This window comes from Cheilinus undulatus, linkage group 3, assembly GCF_018320785.1.
Source record: "Cheilinus undulatus linkage group 3, ASM1832078v1, whole genome shotgun sequence".
Lineage (NCBI taxonomy): Eukaryota > Metazoa > Chordata > Actinopteri > Labriformes > Labridae > Cheilinus > Cheilinus undulatus.
The window spans coordinates 55,155,370-55,178,397 of record NC_054867.1 but is presented as its reverse complement, the minus strand read 5'-3'; the positions used below and the strand labels follow the sequence as shown (position 1 = coordinate 55,178,397).

Genomic DNA, 23,028 nt, shown 5'->3' with positions numbered 1-23,028 from the left:
CATTTAGGATTTAAAAACGCTGGAAAATGTCCTTTTTTTCTTGTAAATTTACTCCTTATAAACTCAGAAATTCTGAGATTGACTTTATAATCCTAAGAATTAATTTTTTTACCCCCAAAGTTTCAGTTTTCACAGATCCTCTTGATTTTTTTTATCTTTGGGGGGGTGACCCTGATATGACTCCATACTAGGGCTGTCAAAATTAACTAGTTAATGTGGATTAATCCATCATCATGATTAATCTGATTAAAAATTTTAACACAGTTAACCCATCTAAGCGCAGAATGACTCAAAATCCTTGAAACATCTCTGGCAACGCATTTCGGGCATTTTGTCTGAGTAAGTTTACCCCTGAGCATGCCTCTGCACGTGCGCAAATGGGCTGTTGATCCGGTAGTGACCAACCAACTTGATATGGAAGATGCTAAACAGCACGTCGGCCCTCTCGATGGGAACTAAAAAAACCCAAGATGGAACAAGGATTAGGCCCAGTTGAATTTGTAATTGAATAGCCCTGGCATATATATTCTCTTCTTCCTTGAGTCTGTTTGCTTATGCAAAATGAAACACGATTCATATTGATTAAAAATTAATGATATTTAATCATGATTAATCTAAATTTTCATAAGGTCAGAGCAGACAGGCTCCTGCACCCCCCCGAAATCTTTCGCGCACCCCCAACCCGGACCCCAGGTTGGGAACTCCTGCATTAGTGCCTATGGTGGGCAGCTCTAACGTCTGGAAAGGACCAATCAATGCTGAAAAACAGAGAGAGCTGTTAGAGCAACATCTGCTCCCATCCAGACAACGTCTCTGTCAGGGAAGGCTGCCACTATTCCATGCTATTTTTCCCACGTGGCAGACCTGAAAACAGTAAAAACCAGACGTGCTCATGTGCTCCCATGCTTCCTGATTCTTTACTGCAGTATTTCAGTCATTGCGCCGACGTTTTCCTGAAGTTCTGGTGATCATGATAACCCAGGATGTGGAGTGAGATCTTCTGTTTTAGTGCTGTAGTACCAAACAGGTGTCATTGTTTCTTTTACCTGTATCCAAGTTTAACCTCCTAAGACCCTGCATCCACTCATGAGGACGGGACATTTTGGCTTCTCTACACTACAGTAATCATTTCTGGTATTAGAATTGATGAGATAATTGTACAGAATCATGTCTAAAATAATGTATTTGCTTGAAATGCAGGGATGATTTACTGTTTACATATTTTAGGATATTTGCTTGGATGTTCAAAATTATCAAGTTTTTTTAAGTAAACTTAGAGGATATTGCATATTTTGGAGAGAGTTTTTTTTTTTTTTTTTTTTTTTTTTATTAGTTTTCAGGGGAGTATAAGAAATTTATTACCAAACTTTGAAGGAACTGGATTGGGAATTTGGGTTTGTGATTGTCCTTTGAAATTTTCATTTTTTTTGTTTTCTTTAATGTTTCCATCATTTTCATTGAAATTTGGAGAATGTTTTTGAACATTTCTAGAATATCCCAAGAAATTTAAGGAGAATTTGCTTACAGTTTTTCATGAATGTGCATGGACTTTTAGGGAGAAATTTTTATTGGAATTTTAAGGCTTTATTCACTGAAATATTTGGGATGTCATGGGATATTTTAAAAATATGTTTAAGAATTTTCAGAGAATTTTTTGCTGACTTTTTTATTTATTTTATGGAAATTGTTTGGGTTTTGGAAAGGAAAATTTCTGAGAAATTCCTGTTCAACAACAAGACTGATGTATTAACTTCTCAGACAGGACTAGAAACTGAAAATGCTCTCCTGACAAAGGCTCAGCTCTCAGGAGGTTAAAGCCCTCCACCTGTGTGGAGCTGAGACCCAGTCTCCTGATGGTGATGATGGTCTTACTGCTGGACCAGCTCAGATCAGAGGTGTTTCTGTGTTTGAGTAGTTGTTACTTTCCTCCACGTGTTGAGAGAAACTTTCATCAGGAGCCGAGGGCGTGTTGGTGTTTATGGTTGGGTTTAAATTAAGAGTTTGTTGAGAGATGGTTAAAGGTTAGGGGAGGGACGCTCTACTGTGTGTGGCTTTTGTTCCATCGCCACCGTCCTCTGAGGGGAGGCGGGTGATAAATTATGTGTGGTGAAATGGGGGGTTTGTGGGCGGGGCTATGATCTCACCATGGTGGAATGTGTGTGTGCAGCATGGGTCAAACCCTGCATACACAACACGGTACCTTCACATCCTGTTTACCACCCCAGGTACCTCCTGTTCAGCTCTTAAAGGAGCTTCCTGTCTAGGTTTCACTTTCCCCACCTCTCTGTTTCCAGCTTTTTAAAGGTTAATTATTTCTGACACGTCTTCCGGTGGTGTTCGCTGGTACGCTGCTGAGCTGGTTCTCTGTCCTGCTTCCCCTGGCCCTGGGATTTGTGCTCATTTGGCACCAACCCTCACCATCAGTCTGTCCCCTCTGTGCCCTGGAAATGAAAGCCTGTCCAGAGCTGAATTTCCCCTCCGATGAGCTTTCAGCCCAGGCTGATAGGACCGCTACGCTAACACTAGCAGCATGTAGAGAAGGGGTGTCAAACTCAACCACAGCAGGGGCCGAAATCTGAATTTAGGTCTAACCTGAGGGCCTAACAGGGTAAACGTTTAACCATAAACCATCAACCTTATTTTCACGGGTAATTAATTAAGGGGGAGAAAAACTGATGAGAAATGATTTTGAGATTTAAAATGATAGTTTAAAGGCTCAAAATCAGAGATAAAAAGTCAAAATATTAGTTAAAAAGGTCTGAACACAAAATCAAAAGTCAAAATAATGTTTTCAAAAGGCAAACATATGAGATAAAAAGTCAAAATCATGAGTTTAAAGGTAAAAACATGAGATAAAATACAAATTCATGAGTTAAAAGGTCAAAATATTGGATTACAAATCAACATTAGGAGTTGAAAAGGTCACAATATGAGATAAAAAACACAATTTTGAGTTTAAAAGGCTGAGACATATAACTTAAAATTTAAGATTGTGCATCTAAAAGGTAAAAATATGAGATGAAGTTCTCAACTGTGAGTTTTAAAAGTGAAAATATGGGATTAAAAGTCAAAGCTAGGACTTTGAAAGGGCAAAATAACAAACCCACATGACATCATGAGGTTATAATCTGAGAACGGTTTGTTTCAGCTCACATTTTCTGAAAGGTGGAGAAAGAGAGGAGGGGCCAGGGGCACATATCTCTGTTAGAAAAGCCTGTAAAGTGATTTTTGCATATGTGACCTTATAACATGCATGTAGCTGGGCGTCCACTCTGCTGTTTGAAGCTGGATCAGTGTTTGAGCTGTAAAACTGGTTCTGAATTTCAGCCTGATTGTTGGTCATTTGCAGGAGAATTTGAACTAATAATGGCATCATTACCGGTCTCAGCCATTGACAGTAAATAATGGTTTCCATGGCAACTCTGTAAAAGCAAAACCAACACGTTGCAGCTCCAACGAACTAGTGCAGGGCAATTAATCCTGTACTAATTACCCCCGCCAAGGAGGTTATATGATCCCCACGGTCTGTTTGTTAGTTTGTTTGTTAGCAACATAACTCAAAAAGTTGTAGACGGATTTTCATGAAATTTTCAGGAAATGTCAAAAATGGCATAAGGAAGAACTGATTAGATTTTGGGAGTGATCCGGACCACCGCCTGGATCCAAGATTTTTTTGAAGGATTCTGTACGATTGGGAGATAGGGCTAATGGCAGAGGTCTGCGCTCTCTGAGTGCTTTTCTAGTGTTTTTGTGTTGATATTTCTTTAGGACTGCATGGCGGTGCAGGGGTCAACGCTGTTGCCCCTGACCAGGAAGGTTCACTTCCTGGTCAGGGGCTTTCTGTGCATGCGTGGGTTCTCTCTGGGTACTCTGGCTTCCTCCCTCCACTAAAAACGTGCTCGTCAGGTTAATTGGTGACTCTAAATTGCCTGTAGGTGTGAGTGTGAGCGTGCCTGGTTGTTTCTAAACGTCTGCTCGGCAATTGACTGGCGACTAGTCCAGGGTGTACCCCGCCTCTTGCCCAGTGACAGCTGGGATAGGCTCCAGCATCCCCACGACGCCTGATGGGATAAGCCATCTTATATGGGACAAGATATAATATGATTTTTACCACAATATTGCAGCTCTACTTCCTACTGACTGCAGTCAGTCATAAGCTCCGCCCCTTCCGTGTTAACAGCTGGGACATGAGTCATACTGAACAATCAGAGTTTTCCCAACTCCTTTCTTGGTCCCACCCTCTGCATTAATCCAGTCTAGAGCTCAGTCTGATTATCTCCCAGGCTCCTGTAAGTGGCGTGTCTGTGCAGTAGAGACTTTGTTTGATCTCAGACTAAATTATACCGTTTTTAATCCAGTAATTAAAGTTCCCTCCTCTCTCTCTTATTTCTAGATCTGATTAGTAGCCGATGACAGCGCTGTTCTGTTGTCTGATGTTAAATGTTTCTCAGGATCGTGGTCGGCTGACATCAGTGTGATGTTGGGCCTCAGGCGTCGAGCGTTCTGTCCCAGTAAATTGCAGGTTAGGAAGCAGAACATGTGTGTTTGTGAGGTGGTGATGTAGTCATCATAGAGCGGAGGAACAGCTGCTGTTAGACACGACAGTTTTTACCTTTTAGGGAGAGAGACGATAAAAAAGAGAGCCACAGTTACGTCACAGTAAATTTTTCAGATGTCTCACCTGTGGGTGAGGTGTTACGGATTTCAGGAAGTCATGTTTGTGTTTACATTGAGAAGGAACGTCATGTCAGCTAGATGAAGGGAGGAAAGGGAGGGGGCATTTCTAAGGGAGGAAACTTTACAGCTATATGAGAGCTACAGACATCACCAGGTAAAATAACGTTGATGTGGAAGACACAACTACCTGACTGAGCCCAAAGATGTCAGGATACTCATCTATTAAAGCTGTTTCATAATTCATGTTTTCACATAGTCATTTTTTATTTCTTTTTATTTAATATTTTAATTATTGACCCATATTTTATCTGCCTTTTGACAGTCCTCCACTGATTCTCTGTTAGTGCTTTTCTGCAGCTCAGTTCACTTTAGCCGTGTTTCCATCAGGGGTCCGGTTTGATTCAGTTCGGTTTGGTATGGTTTGGTACCAAAACCCCAAAATAGTTTGCATTTCCACAGACACCCGTGCTCTCACTTGGGTGGGCGGGGCTGTAAAAGCATGCATGTGAAGTCACAGACAGCGCGAGTCAGCTGTTGCAGCAGCAGAGTTATAGAAAGGATGAGTGACAGAAATCAGTAGGGAATAAGCAGTAAACAGCTTTATTTCAGCTGAAAGTGCTTTTTAAAAAAATAACTACATCTGAATGATGTTAACCGCTGTCAGTAAAGATCCTCAGCTGATGAATACGTGTACAGAGACGGTTTGAGTCGTAACGCTACATTAATATGTGAATATATCTAGTCTAGAACAGTTTATACAACAAAATATCAAAGTTTAGAGCTGTACTGTGAGAATTCGCTGCATTAAAAATAAGTTAAAGTTCAGCTGGTGTTAAAATCAAGCTAGATTAAGTCAGAAATCCTGGGTGCGCTGATCTGGTTGTAAAATAGTCTGCAGCCTGAAGTTTTACGAGCCCGTTCATCAACCACAGAGCGATGTTTTCACAGGTTACCTAAAGTAAGAAGTTGATTGAAAACTAGTTACTGATGAGAATGAACTGTTCTAAGGCTTTGTTTTCACAAAACTTCTGCATTTATTTAGTTTCTCATCCCATCCACAGTTTGGATCTCCGTCGAGTCCAAATATTTCCCATTTAGGCAGATGATATTCTGCTTTTCTCACATTTTAGCCCGCTCCTCACAGCGCGGACTTCCGTGTTTTGAAGCCCGGAGGCGAGCAGCTGAGTCGCGCGCTGATGTGATGTCAGTGCAGCCCCTATTGTTGTGCGTGTAGCTCCACCTTTTTGGTACAGAAAGGTAAGATTGGCACCCCTACGGAAGGGTCCCGAAAAGTGGGACAGTATGGGTCAGTTTTTTTGGACCCTTTCCAACTTTTGCTCTATGGAAACGTAAAAAAATGCCTGCTGTACCGCACCGAACTGAGCCGGACCGCTTGGTGGAAACGACCTATTGGTACTGTAAAAGAAAGAAATGACTTTCCATAGTCAAAAGTTGGGAAAGGCACCAAACTAGCCCATCTGTACCATCCTACTTTTTTAGTTCCCTTTTGTTGGTGTACAGAGCACACCTATCTGACCTTAAAGGGCGGAGCCAGACACACTACTTGTTGGGTTGATGGTTTGTTAGGTAGAGTGTTGGTCGGGTAGTTTGTTGGTTAGGTGGTGGTTTGGGTGGTTTGGTAGTCGGTAATAGGGTTGGGACAAATAAAAATGAATGAATTAATAATTTATTTTGTTGGTACAATAGTTTGTGGTGTAATTTCATCTCCTGACCACTAGTTGGCAGCAGGCACTGCTAGCTGGCAATAGACATTTGACTCTTTTCTCTTCTCCTCTGCTAGACATCGAGATCCCTCCTGGTCTGAGTGAGCTGGTCGCTCGTAGCTACCCAGCAGAGCGACCTCTGCTGCATTCATAGCAGATATGTCGACTTACTTTGGCCTCCAAATCTCTGAAAATGGTACAAACTTAGACAGGAGTCAAGAAGTTCGCAAGATATGCCACACCAGAGTGAAACACTCAGACATCGTGATGAATCTGAGAGCTAGCGATAGCATTACAGCTAAAGTTAGCAAACAAGCCTGTTGAAGGTGCTGGTCTCTACTTGTGCAATAATCACAGTAAATACTAGGGGTGTAACGGTTCAGTATGTATCTCGGTTTTGAAGTTACAGTTTGGTACGTTTTCGGTACGAATAAATAAAATTCCCTTTAAAAAGAAAAAAAATTGTATTAAAGTAAATAGGCTGAAAAATTACATTTAAATTATTAATAATGCTGAAACCTCCTTCCAAAAGTTCTTCAATGATTAAAAATATTAACAAATACATTTTTGAATTATTAGGTTATTTTCATTGATATATTGACATATTTATACCCATTCTTTAAAAACTAAAATTTCCCAGCCATCTTGAATGCATCATCATACAACCGTGCGTTAGCTTGTTAAGTATGCTAATTTGCATCTATCCTGCTGATTTCAACACGGACTTCAGCACTGGATTACCTTTTTAACCAATGGGACCTACCACAAAGTTTGGGAGAACTTTTTACAGCCCATCTAGGTTGATAAAGAAGTTAGAGCCGTGTTAAATCTGAGGATAACTTTACCTATGACACAGCTGCAGACATGATGGAGTCCTCTCTCCCCCTCCTCTGAGGCTGATAGTTGAAGTTAGAATTAATTTGATTCACAGAGCCAGAGCACCAGTGTTATATAAAAACAATCTTAAAGAATAGGAAATTCAGAACTGGCTCGTGAGACTTTGTTGTTCCTCCTTGTTACAGTGATGTTCTTGTTTGAGTATAGCCTTTTCAAATGCTCTGATGCTCCAGCAGTCCTTAAAGCTGGACATGAGGATCAGCTTGTCTCCCATAGTCTTCCGTGGTTGGTTGTTTTCTGGTTATGTGGTTGGATGGTCTGTTTGGTAGTCTGTTGGTTAGGTTAGGTAGTTGGTTGATTGATTGGTTTGGTGGGTGGTTGAATAAGTAGTGGGTTTGTTGATTAGATGGTTGTTTGGTTGGTTTGATGGTTGGTTGCTAAGTTGGTTGGGTAGTAGATAGTTGGTGTGGTTGGTTGGTTAGAAAGTCTGTTGGTCAGGTGGGCTGTCGGTTGGTCGTTTAGGTAGTGTGTGTCAGGTAGCTTACTGGTTATGTGGTTAGGTTAGGTGGTTGTTTGGTTGTTTTTGTGGGTGGTTGATTAGTTATTAGTATCATTTGTTCATTTTTTAATTTACTGGTTTATTTTGTTGTTTAAATTGCAGTGGAGATTAGGGGTGGGAAAAAATTGATACAGCATAGTGTCGCGATATTTTGTCTGGTGATGTATTGCATCAATTTTTTCAAATTAATAGCTAATATGAACTGAAGTCTTTGATAATGGAAAAATAAATTCAATTGTTTGTCCAGTGAGGTGCAGAGGTGACGGTCATAGAGCAGGAGAAAGTTAGCACAACAAACATGGTGGCACCAGGGGAAGGACATTAGAAATGCAAGCAGAGCACGAATGAGATGGACAGGACACATGAAGTTAGCAAGATGTGCTACATGAAAGAAAATAGTACAGAAAGATGACCAACATGAGGGCAAGGCTAATGCTAAATCAGCTAAACAGTTGAAAAAATGGTATATATTGCAATATATGCTATCACAACATTCACTGTTTTGCAAAATGTTTAAAATCGCAACAGTAAATTGTCAACCCTAGGTATGGGGATAATATTGTATCTTGGGGCCACCCCTATGGAGGATGCAGTATAGTTAGAGAATCGAACAGTAATATTCCAGTGCACTGCACCACAGCGTTTATTACTGATGCTAATTTTCCGGTGCCATTTATATTATTTACAGAGATCATACTTACAGACAATTAAACAGTTTTACATTAAGGAGACATCAAGACCTACCACCATGCACATTCACAATAAGAATCTTATACATAGGGCTGGGCGATATATTGAATTTACAAGATATATCGATATATTTTTGAACAAGATATGAAGTAAGACAATATCATTTTTATCGATAAAATTTGTTTTACATTAAAATACTTAAACACAGGTCGCCATTTCACCTACTTCTCTTGACTCTGTGTTGCTCTTTGTCCTTCCCCGCCTTCCTTACTGTCCGAAACTTCACGAAACTCAAAAGCCCCCCCCCAAGACCTCACGAAACTCAAGGATGCAACTGGTTCAATTAAAGACAGTTATTCAGTTCATGTGAATTTGACTCAAAACTGAATCTGTTTTTTTTCGTTCTTCACAGACAAATATATCGAGATATACATTGAATTTCGAGATGTAGCTAAAATATATTGAGATATACATTTTTGTCCAATCACCCAACCCTACTTATACATGATAATCTGTATTCTAATGACTGTAGAGGCATAAATACAGATATATAAACAGCATACATACATCTGAAAAACAACCTCTCTCGGTCGACTTTGCTTTGTTTTATGGTTGGTAGAGATTTTTTTCCAGAAGACGTTCAGGTTAGTCCTTTGGCTGGTTAATCAGTCGACATGCTCAGCTAACCAGTACACTATTAGATTTGACTTCAGGGTGGGCATGAGCCAATCCTGCTGGAAAAGGAAATCAGTTTCTCCTTTAACTAGTCAACAGACGAGAGCGTGGAATGTTCTAGAATCTCCTGGTGGACGGCTGTGTCGACTCTGGAGAAAGGTTCGAGTAAATTTTGCATTTCATCTGGAGGTCAAGGTCCCAGAGAGTCCAGGCCGTTTAAGTTTCCTCAGTCAGCGATGAGTTTGGTTTCCAGGTCTTCCACTGTGTTTTAGTGGTTCCAGTTTTACTGAGTCTGGTTACAGGTGGTTCTTAGTTGAGTATTAAATCCCTGGATTAGTTATTGGCTGGTTGGATTAAGCAGATTATAAATGTGACTGTCTGGATCAGTGAGCAGGTATTTCTGTGCTCGGCTGTTTGCTGGTTATGTAACTTCCTCCATCAGACGGAGGGTGTGCCCCGCTGATAAGAGAGGCATTCAGCTCCAACCTGCCTCACCTTTACACACTCTTACTTTATCTCTCCCTCACTTTCCGTTTCTCCTCACACTCCTTCTTTGTCTTTCTTAATTCAGTCTTAACCCCACCTCTCCATCCGTGCCCCTGTTGCTCTGTGTATTGTTGCATCTCCATAGCGACCGACCAACAAATCAGCAGGTGTCAGCAAATACAGCAGCTGCCCAGAGGCTCAAACACCGTTTATCTGACACAGATCCGGATGTTGAATTAAACAGAGACCTTGTGTGGATGGATTTATGTTCAGATAAATCTCTGAATGAATGAGAGGAGGTGACCATGATGGGAATGAATGATTCCAGCATGTTAGCTCTAAAAATCAGTTGCTCAGGTGCTACAGGAAGGATCTGTGTCAGTAGATAAGGTGGGTACTGATTCAGTCTTTACCTACACCAGCGGTTCTCAAATGCTGTGGCAAGGCACGCTGGTGTTCCCTGAGGCAAGTCTGGGTGTGTCCTGAACCGTTATTACTACAACGTTATGGCTTCAGTACTGTAACCGGGCCTGCAGATCTGCCCAACCTTAACCCTGAAAACCCCAGAGAACGGGCCGTCCCCAGTCAGGATTTGTTGATATCAGTGCTTGCATTGGATCACTAGCATTGGTGGTAGCATCCTGGCATTTTGGCTGGTAGCATCCTGGCTCATTTGGAGCTGAAACATCATGGTAAGCTATTATTGGGTTGGGGAGTTCAAATTATTTTTTCATGCTACTTTTAACCAAATTAACAACTTTTTCTACCCAGTTTTGCCTCTTCTATTGACACTTTTAGACCATCTTGCTCCCATTTTGCCACTTCTTTTTTGGATTTTTTTTGCCCCTTTTCACCCACTTTTTCTTTTGCCTCCTTTTTTGACAATTTTTGCCCACTTTTGCCTTTGTTTGGTCACCTATTGCCCAATTTTGCCATTTTTTTCTATCACTATTTTGCTACCTTTTTCACACTTTCATTGGCCTTTTTTTGCCACATTTTTTCATCACTTGTGACACCTTTTTAAGTCAAGATAAGATAAACATTTATTCATCCCACAGTGGGGAAATTTGCAGTGTTAACTGCAGCAAAGGATCAGCATAGCAAACAGAGAACAATAGGTACACTCAACATGCACACAGTGCACAGATAATTGTAATATACAAGAAAAAAAGCAGTTAAAAACACAAAAACTAAAAACTCTTCTACACCGTGAACAAAAAAGATATTGGACATGTTATTGTACATTATTTGAGTTATTATACTTGAGAGAAAGTTGTAATTATTAATTGTAATAAATATAAATAGAATGAATATCTAGCCTGTCAGTATTGCACATTGAGGTTATTGTCCATTATTTGTCAGACTGGTTGAACAGTCTGACTGCAGCAGGAAGGAAGGATTTGCGAATATTTTTACAAATATTTTGCAATTTCGAAGCCCTTTTTTCCACTTATAACCAATTGTTTGCCCACCTTTGCCCATTTTTGACCATACATGGCCACTTTTTGCCCAATTTGACACCATTTAAAAATATATCATTTTTACCCATTTTTGCCACCTTTTTGCCTCCTTTCACCCACTTTTTCTATTGCCACCTTTTTTTTTGACAGTTTTTGATTATACAGTGCTTAACAAATGTATTAGACCACCTGTCATAAAAATGAAAAAACATCAATATTTTAGAAATCTTTCAAAAACTTGTTTAAAACTAAAAATGTTATTGTTATCTGTTTGGCAAATAACAAACTGAAACAACTAAATAGTCCTTTTTTACACATGATTACCAAAAAACTTCATATTTTGTATGGCCTCCTTTGGCCTTGATAGCAGCTGTCATTCTTGCTGCCATTGTTTTTATGAACTTTTCCACAGTCTCTCTTGTTATTGAGTTCCAAATAGTTTCTAGCTGTTCCCACAGACTTGCTTTAAATGAAACTTTCAATCTTTGACTCTACTAAATCCCAAATTTGTTCAATAGGATTCAGATCCAGACTTTGACTTGGCCAGTCCATCAGTTCCAGTACTCCAGATTCCTTTTTTGTTGGTCCAATAGTCTCTGCACAGCTTTGAAGTATGCTTTGGGTCATTGTCTTGTTGGTATATGAACCCACGACCAATCAGATTCAGTACAGAAGGGATTCCATGATGCACCAAGATGTTGTGGTAGACGTTCTTGTTCATGATACCGTCTGGTTGCCCGGCAACAGCGTCATGAGTGTTATATGTGCTGATACAGATCATGCTGATAATATCGTGCACCCAGGCAGGGTTTGAGCCTTCAATGCAGCCGGTCAGCAGAGGGAGCTCTACATTAGCTTCACTCCCAGGCAGCTGCTGCCCTGTCTATCCTAATATACAGTCAGCGTGAGGATGACTTTGAGCTGGTTTAACTAGGTCACTAACGACTTCACTGATAGCGTTAAGCCTTGCCTGAGCAGGTGTGTGATTTGGCATGGTGTTGCATAATTATGGCTGTGCTCTTTGGACCAAACCCAGGTCATTATCTCAGGAATGTTCATGTTTATCTTTTACTTTAGAGATCTGTTTCTGTCTTTAAACCTCTGTTAGAAAACAGAGTGTGGCAGTAAACAGCAGGAAGGACTGCAGCAGATTATCAGAACTGGTAAAACCCAACATAACACACAAATACACACAAATACACACACACACACATCTAACCCCAGAACTTGAACCTGAATGCCACAAATACTCCTGATCCATTGTTCTGTTCTCTATCGTTGTTTTGACTCGTTGCATTAAACTTTTTCTAACCCCATCCCCTCTCTCTCTCTCTCTCTCTCTCTCTCTCTCTCTCTCTCTCTCTCTCCTTTTGTTTCTCTTACTCTCGTCCTTTATCTGAACAATGGGCTGCCATGGCAATAGCCTCGTTACTCACAAAACTGTGTCGGCAAGGACACAAACATGCACGGTCACAGAGTGAAGTTCTCAGTCTTCTGAACACTTTGGTCTTTCAGCTTAATGCTGTTGAAATATCTTTTTTTTAATTCAAAATTCAAATGTTTAGCAGATTTTTGTCAACCAAACCAGCCACAGATAAAGTAAAGAGGTGATTTCCAACCTTGCTTAACCCTTTACCTACTGAGTCTAGAAATGTCGATTTGGACATATTTTGTTATTCTGGCTGTAAAATAGTCAGGAAATGCCCTAAGTCTGAGAGCTTTGGTCCCTTTTCCACGGAGTACTTGAACTTGACTTTTCAACATCTGGTTGATGATTGTTGCACATTATATGGAATTATCAGCAGTTTAAAAGAAGAAAAACACAAAAACAGATTTATTTTTCATGGCTTTTATGAGAAGAAATGTTGTTATTGCTCATGAAGTTTTGATTGGACATTTGAAATGTGAACCTATACATGTTTAGAACAATCACTAGTCATTTTTGGAGTCTAGGACTCAAAACAGAGTGCAAAAGATAACTATATACATGGGCCACAATTAGTGCAAATAAAGGTGGAAAAATGCATTCTCAACATTCTCAGTAACATGTTGTTATTGCACATGACAGACACGCACAAATGCCACTAACGCTATTTTTAGAAAACGAAACACCACTCTCACTCGCTCTCCTTTTACTCTCTTCTTTCACTCTCCTTTTCACTCATCTTCTGCCAAAGCTGCCGTTTTTGCGGGGCTGTTCGACATTACCATAATATATATACCACACATCATATATTGCCAGAAAGCACAGATTCTCAGCTCTCTGTCAGCGTTGGAATTTTTTAGATTGAGCAAACTTTCCAGGAGTTAAATTGTTTAGAATCCATGTAGCGGTCTCGCGATAATTCTGGTGTTATGCTATGAATGCCCACGTCATATTGTTGTGAGTACCGTAATGAACCATATATGTGTGCATGCCCACAATTCTCAGCTTTCCAACGGCGTTGAAATTTTTCTGATTGGACAAACTTTGACAGAGTTACGGTAATAATACTCTGGACATGTAAAACACGGCGCCGTATGTAAAGGGTTAAAGGTCTTTCAGAAGAGATCAGCATAAATCTTAGGTGGCTAATACGGTGTGTTAAAGCTCCTGTGAGGTGTTAAAACAAAAAACATTACACTAAAACCCCCTCTGTTTCAGCCCTGCTCAGAACGAGCTGTTTCTGTGTCTGTGGCTTTAAATGTTAATGAGTTTGCTGAGTTAATGAGTTGACTCTGTTGAACTCTCATTTTTTTGCCCGTGCCAAGATGGCGGCGACTCAGACGTACCGTCAGAGAGCGAACGCGGCATCTACGTCTGTATATCTATGGCTGGGAGGAGGGCAGAACTTTGTTCCTAAAGGGGAGAGCAAACAGAGCCAAGGGGCGGGGCTACTCCCCACATGACATCATGAAGGGAAAATCTACTATAGAAGGATTTATTGCTCGTATTTGTTGGAAAATAAGATGGGGAACTTTTGGAATAATCACATGTTAAATCACAATACTGGGGGAAAAATATCACAACTAAATTATTTTCCACATCGTTCAGCCTGAGAAGGACTCAGATGGTAACACAGTGGACTGAGACAGTTGGGTTAAATAATTTTAATGTTAAAGGTAGAACCTGCTGCAGTAATGAGGTTAAACTAATAATTTAAGGCTGAGAAATGCCACTTAAAGGTTCAGAGGCACCTTTTTAGAGATCAGACGGTTTATCTTGAATCCTTTAGTCCTGCATTAACTAAATGACCATGCTTTAACTGTGGGTGGAGCTGGTCTGTGTGTGTGGAGGCTAAAGGCCGCTGACTACAGCTGATCACTGACAGGATGTTTGCAGAGAGGCGGCTGGTGGTGACACCCTCACTCACACAGGTGTGGCAGATCAACCCAACAGGGGAAAGAAAAGAGAGGAGAGGAGAAACGACATGTAGGGAGACACTGATGGGGGTCAGAGGAGGACAGGATAAAAAAGCATGGAGAGAGAGAGATTAGACACGTAGAAAGCAGGATGTTGCAACCTCTTCCGTTAGTGTTGATGAATATCCTTGTCATTATCGGCGTTGTGCCACCCGTGGGTGAGGCAGCGGCGTCTCCCACGGCTCCACCTCAGCATAAGCTGCTGAAACATGTTTGGATCACAGCTGCTGTCCTGACAGAGCCGCAGATTCACAGATTTACTCTGAAACACGGTGATGACACTAGCAATGTTTTATAACACGTAAAGCTGCAGAAGGCCCCAGACGGGTCAGAATAGAAGACTTTTGACTGGTGACTTTCTGTTCTGTGACTCAGGGTTTGTTTTTCTGAGTTTGTAACTATTCTGTTTTTATTTCTGTGTCTGTGTAAAAATAATCGGTCCACTGGACAACAATGGTCTCTGAAAATGTCCACAGACATATCGTGTGTACTTTAAATGGAGATAAACAGCTACAGGCATCAGGACATCTAGTCAATCAGACGTGCATTTCCTCATCCATGCAAAAATCCCACATCCTCGCTGATTCAGCAGCCTTTCTTTCCATCCGTGCATCCTCTCTTTTTGTTCATTGTGAGCACCAGTTGACTGTACTGCAGTTATAACAATGTGCACTGCAGTGTGTCATTTTTTTCTTTTTCTGTGGTTCTTAGAGGGGCTCAGTTTTTCTGAGATACATGCAGGGGGGGGCTCCAAGGGTAAATGGTTGGGAAACGCTGGTCTAAGCCAGGGATTCCAGGGGGGTCAGGAGAGTCTGTCTGCTCTGAGGTTGATGAAATTAGGGTCATTCAAATGATCTAAAATCATGAATGGTTCATACAAAAGTCATTTGGCAATAACAATTTTGTTTTTGGATATTATGTTCGGCTCTAAATAATGAAAATAATTCAAACTGATGTGTATTTTTTACAGCAACAAGTCACTTTTTTTCATGTGTGTTGGGGGGGGCACAGCTCGTCAGGGGAAAAACAGTTGGGAACTACTGGTCTAGGCCACTAAAGTGTAGCTACAGAGTAGATTCACCGCAGAAGCAGGAACCAGGTTTTAACTGTCAGAGTCTGCAGATAGGTCCTCAATCACAGCGGCTCAGTCTGGATAACCAGACCGATCTGTTGCATCAGTTCATGAAAGATTTCATTAGGGATGCATGATGTTATCAACATGATACTAGGGCTGCAACAACGAAGCCCTAAAATCAATAAAAATCAATAATTAAAGTTGGCAACGAATTTATGTTTCGATTCGTTGTGTCGCGCGATTATGGTGTCACTTGGCGTGACGCGGAGCTGTTTACGTCACACGCAGACGGCTGATAAACTTTATATATGTCATAAACCTGAGAAGTTTAGGTTGGCCCAACAGACCAACAGTGTGCCAGCTTAAGGATTCTGTAAAGTGAAATCCGAATTGTGTGTCTGAACACTCTAGAAATGTGTGAATCTGGTTTCTGTGAACATGTGAAAACACTGAGATCTACATGTGACTGAATTCTGGATTTAGACTGTTGCAAAGTTTTTCACCTCTTTCCTGGGTTTAATGTGGGCGGGGCCAATATGTGGGCTCATGATGTCACAAGCCCACAGTGGGGAATGGCCCCGCCCCTCTAACACTTAAATCTAAAATCACAGAGCCGTTCATCTCAGTCCAGTCTGTTGTTAGCTGATGTCTCTGCCTTTATCAAAGTTAACAGTCAGTTAAATGCTCTTTTTTTGTTCATTGTGAGGTAAATTTACCAAATCTATCAGCCACAGTGGTCTATGGATCACTGACAGCAGTGTTACTCAACATGTGGCTCTTTTATGTCTGAATCTTAAATATTATTCCCCAGAAAACCTTAAGAAAGGGAAACTTTTTGCCCTTTTTTCACATTTTTTTTCACAATTTTTTTGCCATTTCAGGTTCCTTTTTCCATTAAATACCATTTTTTCCTCTTTTTTGCCTGTTTTTGCCACTTCTTTTTGCCACTTTATACCATTTTTTGCCCTTTTTCACCATTTTTTGCCACTTTTCACCCATTTCACCTACCTTTTGCCACTAAATACCACTTGTTTCCTACTTTTTTGCCCATTTTGACACTTTTTTTTTTTTTTTTTTTTTACAATTTTTTAACTCATTTTTGGCCACTTCTATTCGATTTTTGTCCATTTTCACCATTTTTCTCACAATTTTCACCCATTTAAGCTACGTTTTGTCATTAATTCCCACTTGTTTCCTATTTTTTTTGCCTGTTTTGCCACTTCTATCCCATTTTTGCCCCTTTTCACCACTTTTCACCCATTGCCCATTTATGCCAGTCTTGACTGCTTTTTGCCCATTTTGGTCACTTTTTACTCATTTTTTTTGCTGCATTTGGACCATTTTATGTCACCTATGACTCATTTTTTTCCTCACTTCTCACTCATTTTTTTTCTACTCTCTGACCCCTTTTCCACCTTTCCTCCCCTTTTTCACCCATTTTTACTGATTTTTGACCATTTTTGCCACCTTTACATGTTGCTGTTGCTACTTGAAGCTGTTTTTGCTTCACCGCTTAGATTGTGGCTCTTGCAAAGGTATTTTTCAACAGTTTGGCTCTTTGGTTGAGCAGGGTTGAGTAACACTGATTTAAAGCATCAGAACAGAGATTTGAGACAGAAAACAGACTTTGTCTCTCCTCTGGCACAGAGCCGGGCAGCTGTGCTCTGATCATGAGGTCAACATGAGGTCAAGGGGTGGGACTAATAGCATGAGAGCTTTCCTCCAATCAGATTGTAACATTTTTTTAAATCTGAGAGGATTGTATTTCTCCTAAGTGGGTGTGGCTTCAGCTCATTCAACAGACACGCCCACACCATCCTGGAGCAGATTTTACTGCCTCATTTTCATGATTTTGAAGCTTAAAGGGATACTTCAACATTTTGGCATATTTGTCCATTGTCATAATCCCTGTAGTCTTAGTAATAGGTTTGTTACCTCCAGTTGTTGGTGCAAGCTGTTTTTAGATCGGACCTGCTGTGCCAACTCAATGTAAGCAGACGGTATTCCGGCTTTCCCTCATTAAACTCATCAAATACACAATCTAACAACTCCAAAACACTCTCGTGGACAAGCTGTGACCTGTACATTCACCACGCTATGAAATAATCATGGAACATTACGAGACGGAGATGTTTTAAAGCTAAATGCAAAGCCGGAACTACACTTCAGACATGGCTGCTGCACTGTGTCACTCCGCCCAGTGGTTTACTCAAGAAATAGTTCCGAGTATTTGCTTCATGTGTCGTAATGTTACATAACTATACGTTATTATTTCATAGCATGGTGAATGTGCAGGTCACAACTTGTCCACGAGAGCGTTGTGGAGTTGTTGGATTGTGTATTTGATGAGTTTAATGAGGGAAAGCCGGAATACCGTCTGCTTACATTGAGTTGGCACAGCAGGTCCGAACTCAGCAGCAGCGATCTAAAAACAGCTTGCACTGACAACTGAAGGTAACGACCCTATTACTAAGACTATAGGAATTATGGCAATGGACAAATTTGCCAAAATGTTGAAGAATTCCTTTAAATTTATAAACTCAGAGATGTTTTATTTGACTGAAATTTGATTTAGGGGTTCATGATACAGTGAGCTGTCATACAACAGACTCAAAGGGTTGTAGATTTATTTTCTTTTTAGAGGGTCTTTAAGTATTTTACTGTCTTCATCTTCAATCGTTAAATGTTAAATGGATGATATCGTTACCTGCAGATATGAACATTAAATATCAGCTCTGTAAATCACATCTCAGTCTTAAGTATTGGTCAGATGTACAAGTGTGACACCAGGAAGAAAAATCTTCCAGAAGCTCCTGTGTCAGCTCCTCTGGGCTCTCTTTAACAGGAGACAAAAAAAAAAAAGGTTTTTATGTTTCAGTGTTGGCTGGAATGAGTTTGGAAATATCAGCAGAAACCCAGCATCCTCTATAAATACAGTCATAGTTGGTGTCATAGTTGGAAGCAGATTTCTCAGGAACAGAATAATTCCCACCACTCTGTAACGCTGCTAACCTGCAGGTTTTAGGATTGTTCAGCAGCTGGAGCTGATGAAGTGTTTTTAACTCCTATCTTGTGTGTCTTTGCCCTCACTCAGAGAGTAAATTAAATAATATTTACAATTATTACGGCCATGAGTTTCCTGTTTTTAATGATTTATTGTTGGAAAAACCATCAGACAGAAGGATTAAAAATGTCAGGAATGTTTTGTCTGCTTCACTATGAGCTCTGTGTGCTGCAGCCAAAGATTAGCTTTCTGTGCGTGTGTGTGTGTGTGTGTGTGTAGAGGTGTGTGTGTGTGTGGTGGTGTGAGGTACAAGCTGGTACAGTGAGGTCTTATTAATGAGAAACATTTCCCAGCAGCACTTTCTTCTGCTCTGCTAGAAATGTTCATATTCAAAGTCATTCTTGTTCAGAGATGTTTTACAGGCCACTCTCAGTGTAGTTCTATATTTTTAATCTTGGTCTAATAAAATAGTTTGTTCTCAGATCAGGTCTGAAACAGTCTTGATGTGTAAAATGTGAATTAACCCTTTATAATGAAGCAGCCCTGCAGCTTAGTTTAGAAATATTGAGTTTTGTTGCTGCTTAAGCTCCTTTTTAGATCACGTTAAGCTGAATTAGACCGTTGAGGCTCCTGTGGTGTTAATCTGTTCATACATCTGCAGTGAAAGTGTTAGACGGGTTTTTCTGTGTTTGTTTAGACTAGGGTTATTCTGATTCTGATACCAGTATCAGAAATAATCTGATTCTGCTTAAAATGCAGGTATTGGTGAGTACACGAGTTTTTGCACCCATCCGATTATGATTAGTTTAGCTTTATATTTAGCTTTGTTTAGCTATGCTAACTAAACCGGAAATAAATTCTTCTTCGCTGCCAGAAAGCATATCATGCATGGGCTACTGTTTTTAGAGCAGTGAAGAAGAACCAAAGGAGCCACTGCAGCAGCAAAGAATGAAGGCCATGTGACAGTTTTTCTCTGAATGTGATCGTTAAAACCATAGACTGTAGAAAGAATTGGACAAACCCCGTGTGACGTCAGTCGTCTGCTTACAATAGGCGGAGTAAAACGGCTTTTGAAGCCAATCCGTGGATGCTTCCATATTGAAATCGCAGTCTCAACCGAACTTTGGATCAACCTAATGGCCCGCCCACTAAGCTCGACTTCCTGTCAGCCTGCTAGCTAGCATTCCGGTTGACAGAAACAGAGCCTCTGCCTGCCGAGCTATCTGTCAATCAAATGAGACGTGCCAATCACTGTGAAGTGAGGTTTATCCTAAATATAATCCAAACGATCATGGTACAAAAAAATTCACCCCCCGTACAGTGGGAGCACAATAAGACACTAGCTAATGAGACACGTTTGGTGTTTTGAACCAGGTAAACCAGTTCATTTTGTGTGTCAAAACCGGCTGGTTAACATGTGTGCAGACGGAACTTCCAGTTTTCCTGCAGCCAGCCTCAAGTGGACAGTCGCGGTATAGCAATTTTTTGCACTTCCGCATTGGCTTCATTTTTTGGGCCGGAGGTTGCCGCTTGGTTAAAACGCCTTCCAGACCGGCGCTCGAACACGACAAGAAGTGACAAAGTTTATCAAAAGCTAAATAACTTTTGAACCATAAATCGTTGCCTCTTACTTGTTTTTCCTCTTGAAGCTAGCAGTCGTGCCTTAATGAGCCTGGAACTCTGTGACTTTTGGGGACTTTACTGATGAAATCCACACCAGCAAATACGATATTGAACGTCTTTTTATCCATTTCAATCAAACTACAATTGTTTATTACTGCTAGCTCGAATGCTAACATGAATGCTAACCTCCATATTGTGTACTCTTCGTGAGGGTCTAGTATCGGGACATCCCTAGTTGAGGCTAATGGTGGTTTTACCAGTTCTTCGAATGCCAGATCAGATCATGAATCTAACCTCATATCTCTTTGTTTTCCCTCAGACTCTAAAGCCATCGTGGATGGGAACCTGAAGCTGATCCTGGGTCTGATCTGGACTCTGATTCTCCACTACTCCATCTCCATGCCCATGTGGGAGGGCGAGGATGAAGAGGATGTAAGAGCGGGTTTAGTTCCTAACTGTTGTCTGCCTGTAAATGGAGCTTAAACTTGTGATTTAAACTGCTGATATTAATGTTAAAATAACCTCCTGAGACCTGAGCCTTTGTCTGGGATGCATTTTTATTTTCTCCCACTTGTTTGTGATAAAACCAGTCTGATAAACTAAAATATTAGTCTTGTCATTGAACAGGAATTTCTTGGAAATTTTCCTTTCCAAAACCCCAAAAGTTCCATAATTTAAAAACAAAATTTAAAATAGTAAACATATTTTTAAAGTATGTTATGAAAAGTACCCAATTATTTCTTGAGATAGTCCTCAAATCTTTCAGTGAAATTTTTTCATAAAGCCCAAGAATTCCAATAAAAATTTCCCAAAAAAATTCATAATTAAAAAAAAAGTCTTTGGAAATTCTTAAATGTATTTTTAAAGTATCTCGTAAAAAGTACCTAAATATTTTCTTAGATAGTCCTCGAAACTTTCAGTGAAAATTCCTCATAAAGCCTGAAAATTCCCCCCAAAATTTCATGCAAATTCCTGAAAAATTTCAAGCAAATTCCCCAAATATTAAAGTAAATTCCTTGGCGAATTCTAGACATTTTCAAAAAATAAAAAAATTTAACAAAAATTTAAGCAATGAAACCCTCCACAATATACAAACATAGCCCTCTTAATTTCCATAAAAATACTTTGATTACTTCCAAGCAAATTCCCTGAAATATCCAAACAGCAAATTATCCCAGCATTTCAAGCAAGTACCTCAAACTTGAATGGACATTTTGGACAATTATGACATCAATTCTAACACCAAAAATGATTGCTATAATTTAGGAAAGCCAAAAAAGTAACGTCCTCATGTGTGGATGCAGGGTCTTAGGAGGTTAACATGCATATCCATTTAAACCACAAAGAGTAAAGAGTTATTAATTTTGAATCTCATGTGAAAACACACCTTCACTCATGCAGAAAAATTACTCTGGTGCTTGCCTAAAGTCTTAGCTTTACAAAAGTAGTGGAATATATGAATGAAATGATAGATAAGTGCAGAAAACATGTCTAAAATTAAGATTTCATATCATTTTTGAGCACAAATGTTGTCAGTCATTCTATGAGTGACAACGTGCCGGTGAGTGCTCACACCTCAGAGGGTTGAAGACAAAAGACTACTGAGCCACTGTGATAAAAATCTGAATTATTCATGCAAATCAGAGTAACAAACATAATAATATTTACATCTGAATACTATGTAAATATTTCATAATATATACACTGCACTCCAAATTATTATGCAAATCATATTTTTCTGATTTTCCTAAATAGTCGATGCAAATGACAGGATAATTTTCAAGTCATCAACCGTTAGAGCATAATTCAGATTTTATTGGAACAAACCTCCCAATGATAACTTGCTTTTTTTTTTTTTTTCAAAAATAAAAAAACTCCAAATACACTGTTCCACATTATTATGCGCAGCATAGTTTTAGAACATTATATAGGTTGTAAAGAAGCGAAAATGGTCATTTGTTGAATCTGCAGCATTAGGAGGTCATATTTACTGAAATCAAAGCTATTTCAATCAAAAACAACAGGCCAAGTTCCATGTTAACATAGGAGCCCTTCTTTGATATCTCCTTCACTATTCTTGCATCTATTGAACTTGTGAGTTTTTGGAGAGTTTCTGCTTGAATTTCTTTGCAGGATGTCAGAATATCCTCCCAGAGCTGCTGTTTTGATGTGAACTGCCTCCCACCCTCATAGATCTTTAGCTTGAGGATGCTCCAAAGGTTCTCAGTAGGGTTAAAGGTCAGGGGAGGATGGGGGCCACACCATGAGTGTCTCTCCTTTATGCCCATAGCAGCCAATGAGACAGAGGGATTCTTTGCAGCATGAGATGGAGCATTGTCATGCATGAAGATCATTTTGCTACAGAAGGCACGGTTCTTCTTTTTGTGGAAGAAAGTGGTCAGTCAGAAACTCTATATACTTTGCTGAGGTCATTTTCACACCTTCAGGGACCCTAAAGGGGCTGACCAGCTCTCTCCTCATGAATCCGTCCCAAAACATGACTCTGCCCCTCCTTGCTGATGTCACAGCCTTGTTGGGACATGGTGGCCATCCACCAACCATCCACTACTCCTCCATCTGGACCATCCAGGGTTGCACGGCACTCATCAGTCAACAAGACTGTTTGAAAATGAGTCTTCATGTATTTCTGGGCCCACTGCAACCGTTTCTGCTTGTGAGCATTGGTTAGGGGGGGCTGAATAGTAGGTTTATACACGACTGCAAGCCTCTGGAGGATCCTACATCTTGAGGTTGGTGGGACTCCAGAGGCACCAGCAGCTTCAAATACCTGTTTGCTGCTTTGTAATGACATTTTA

At 40.2% G+C, this 23,028-nt stretch overlaps 1 protein-coding gene across 2 annotated transcripts in view; it reads left to right on the top strand.

The window, feature by feature from the left end:
• LOC121507362 (filamin-B) overlaps nucleotides 1-23,028 on the top strand; it is a 135,323-nt gene that overhangs the window by 32,479 nt on the left and 79,816 nt on the right. For both annotated transcript variants that reach the window (XM_041783659.1, XM_041783658.1), the window contains exon 2: nucleotides 20,532-20,644. In XM_041783659.1, coding sequence (XP_041639593.1) covers nucleotides 20,532-20,644 — 113 coding nt within the window. The remainder of the gene's footprint in view (nucleotides 1-20,531; nucleotides 20,645-23,028) is intronic.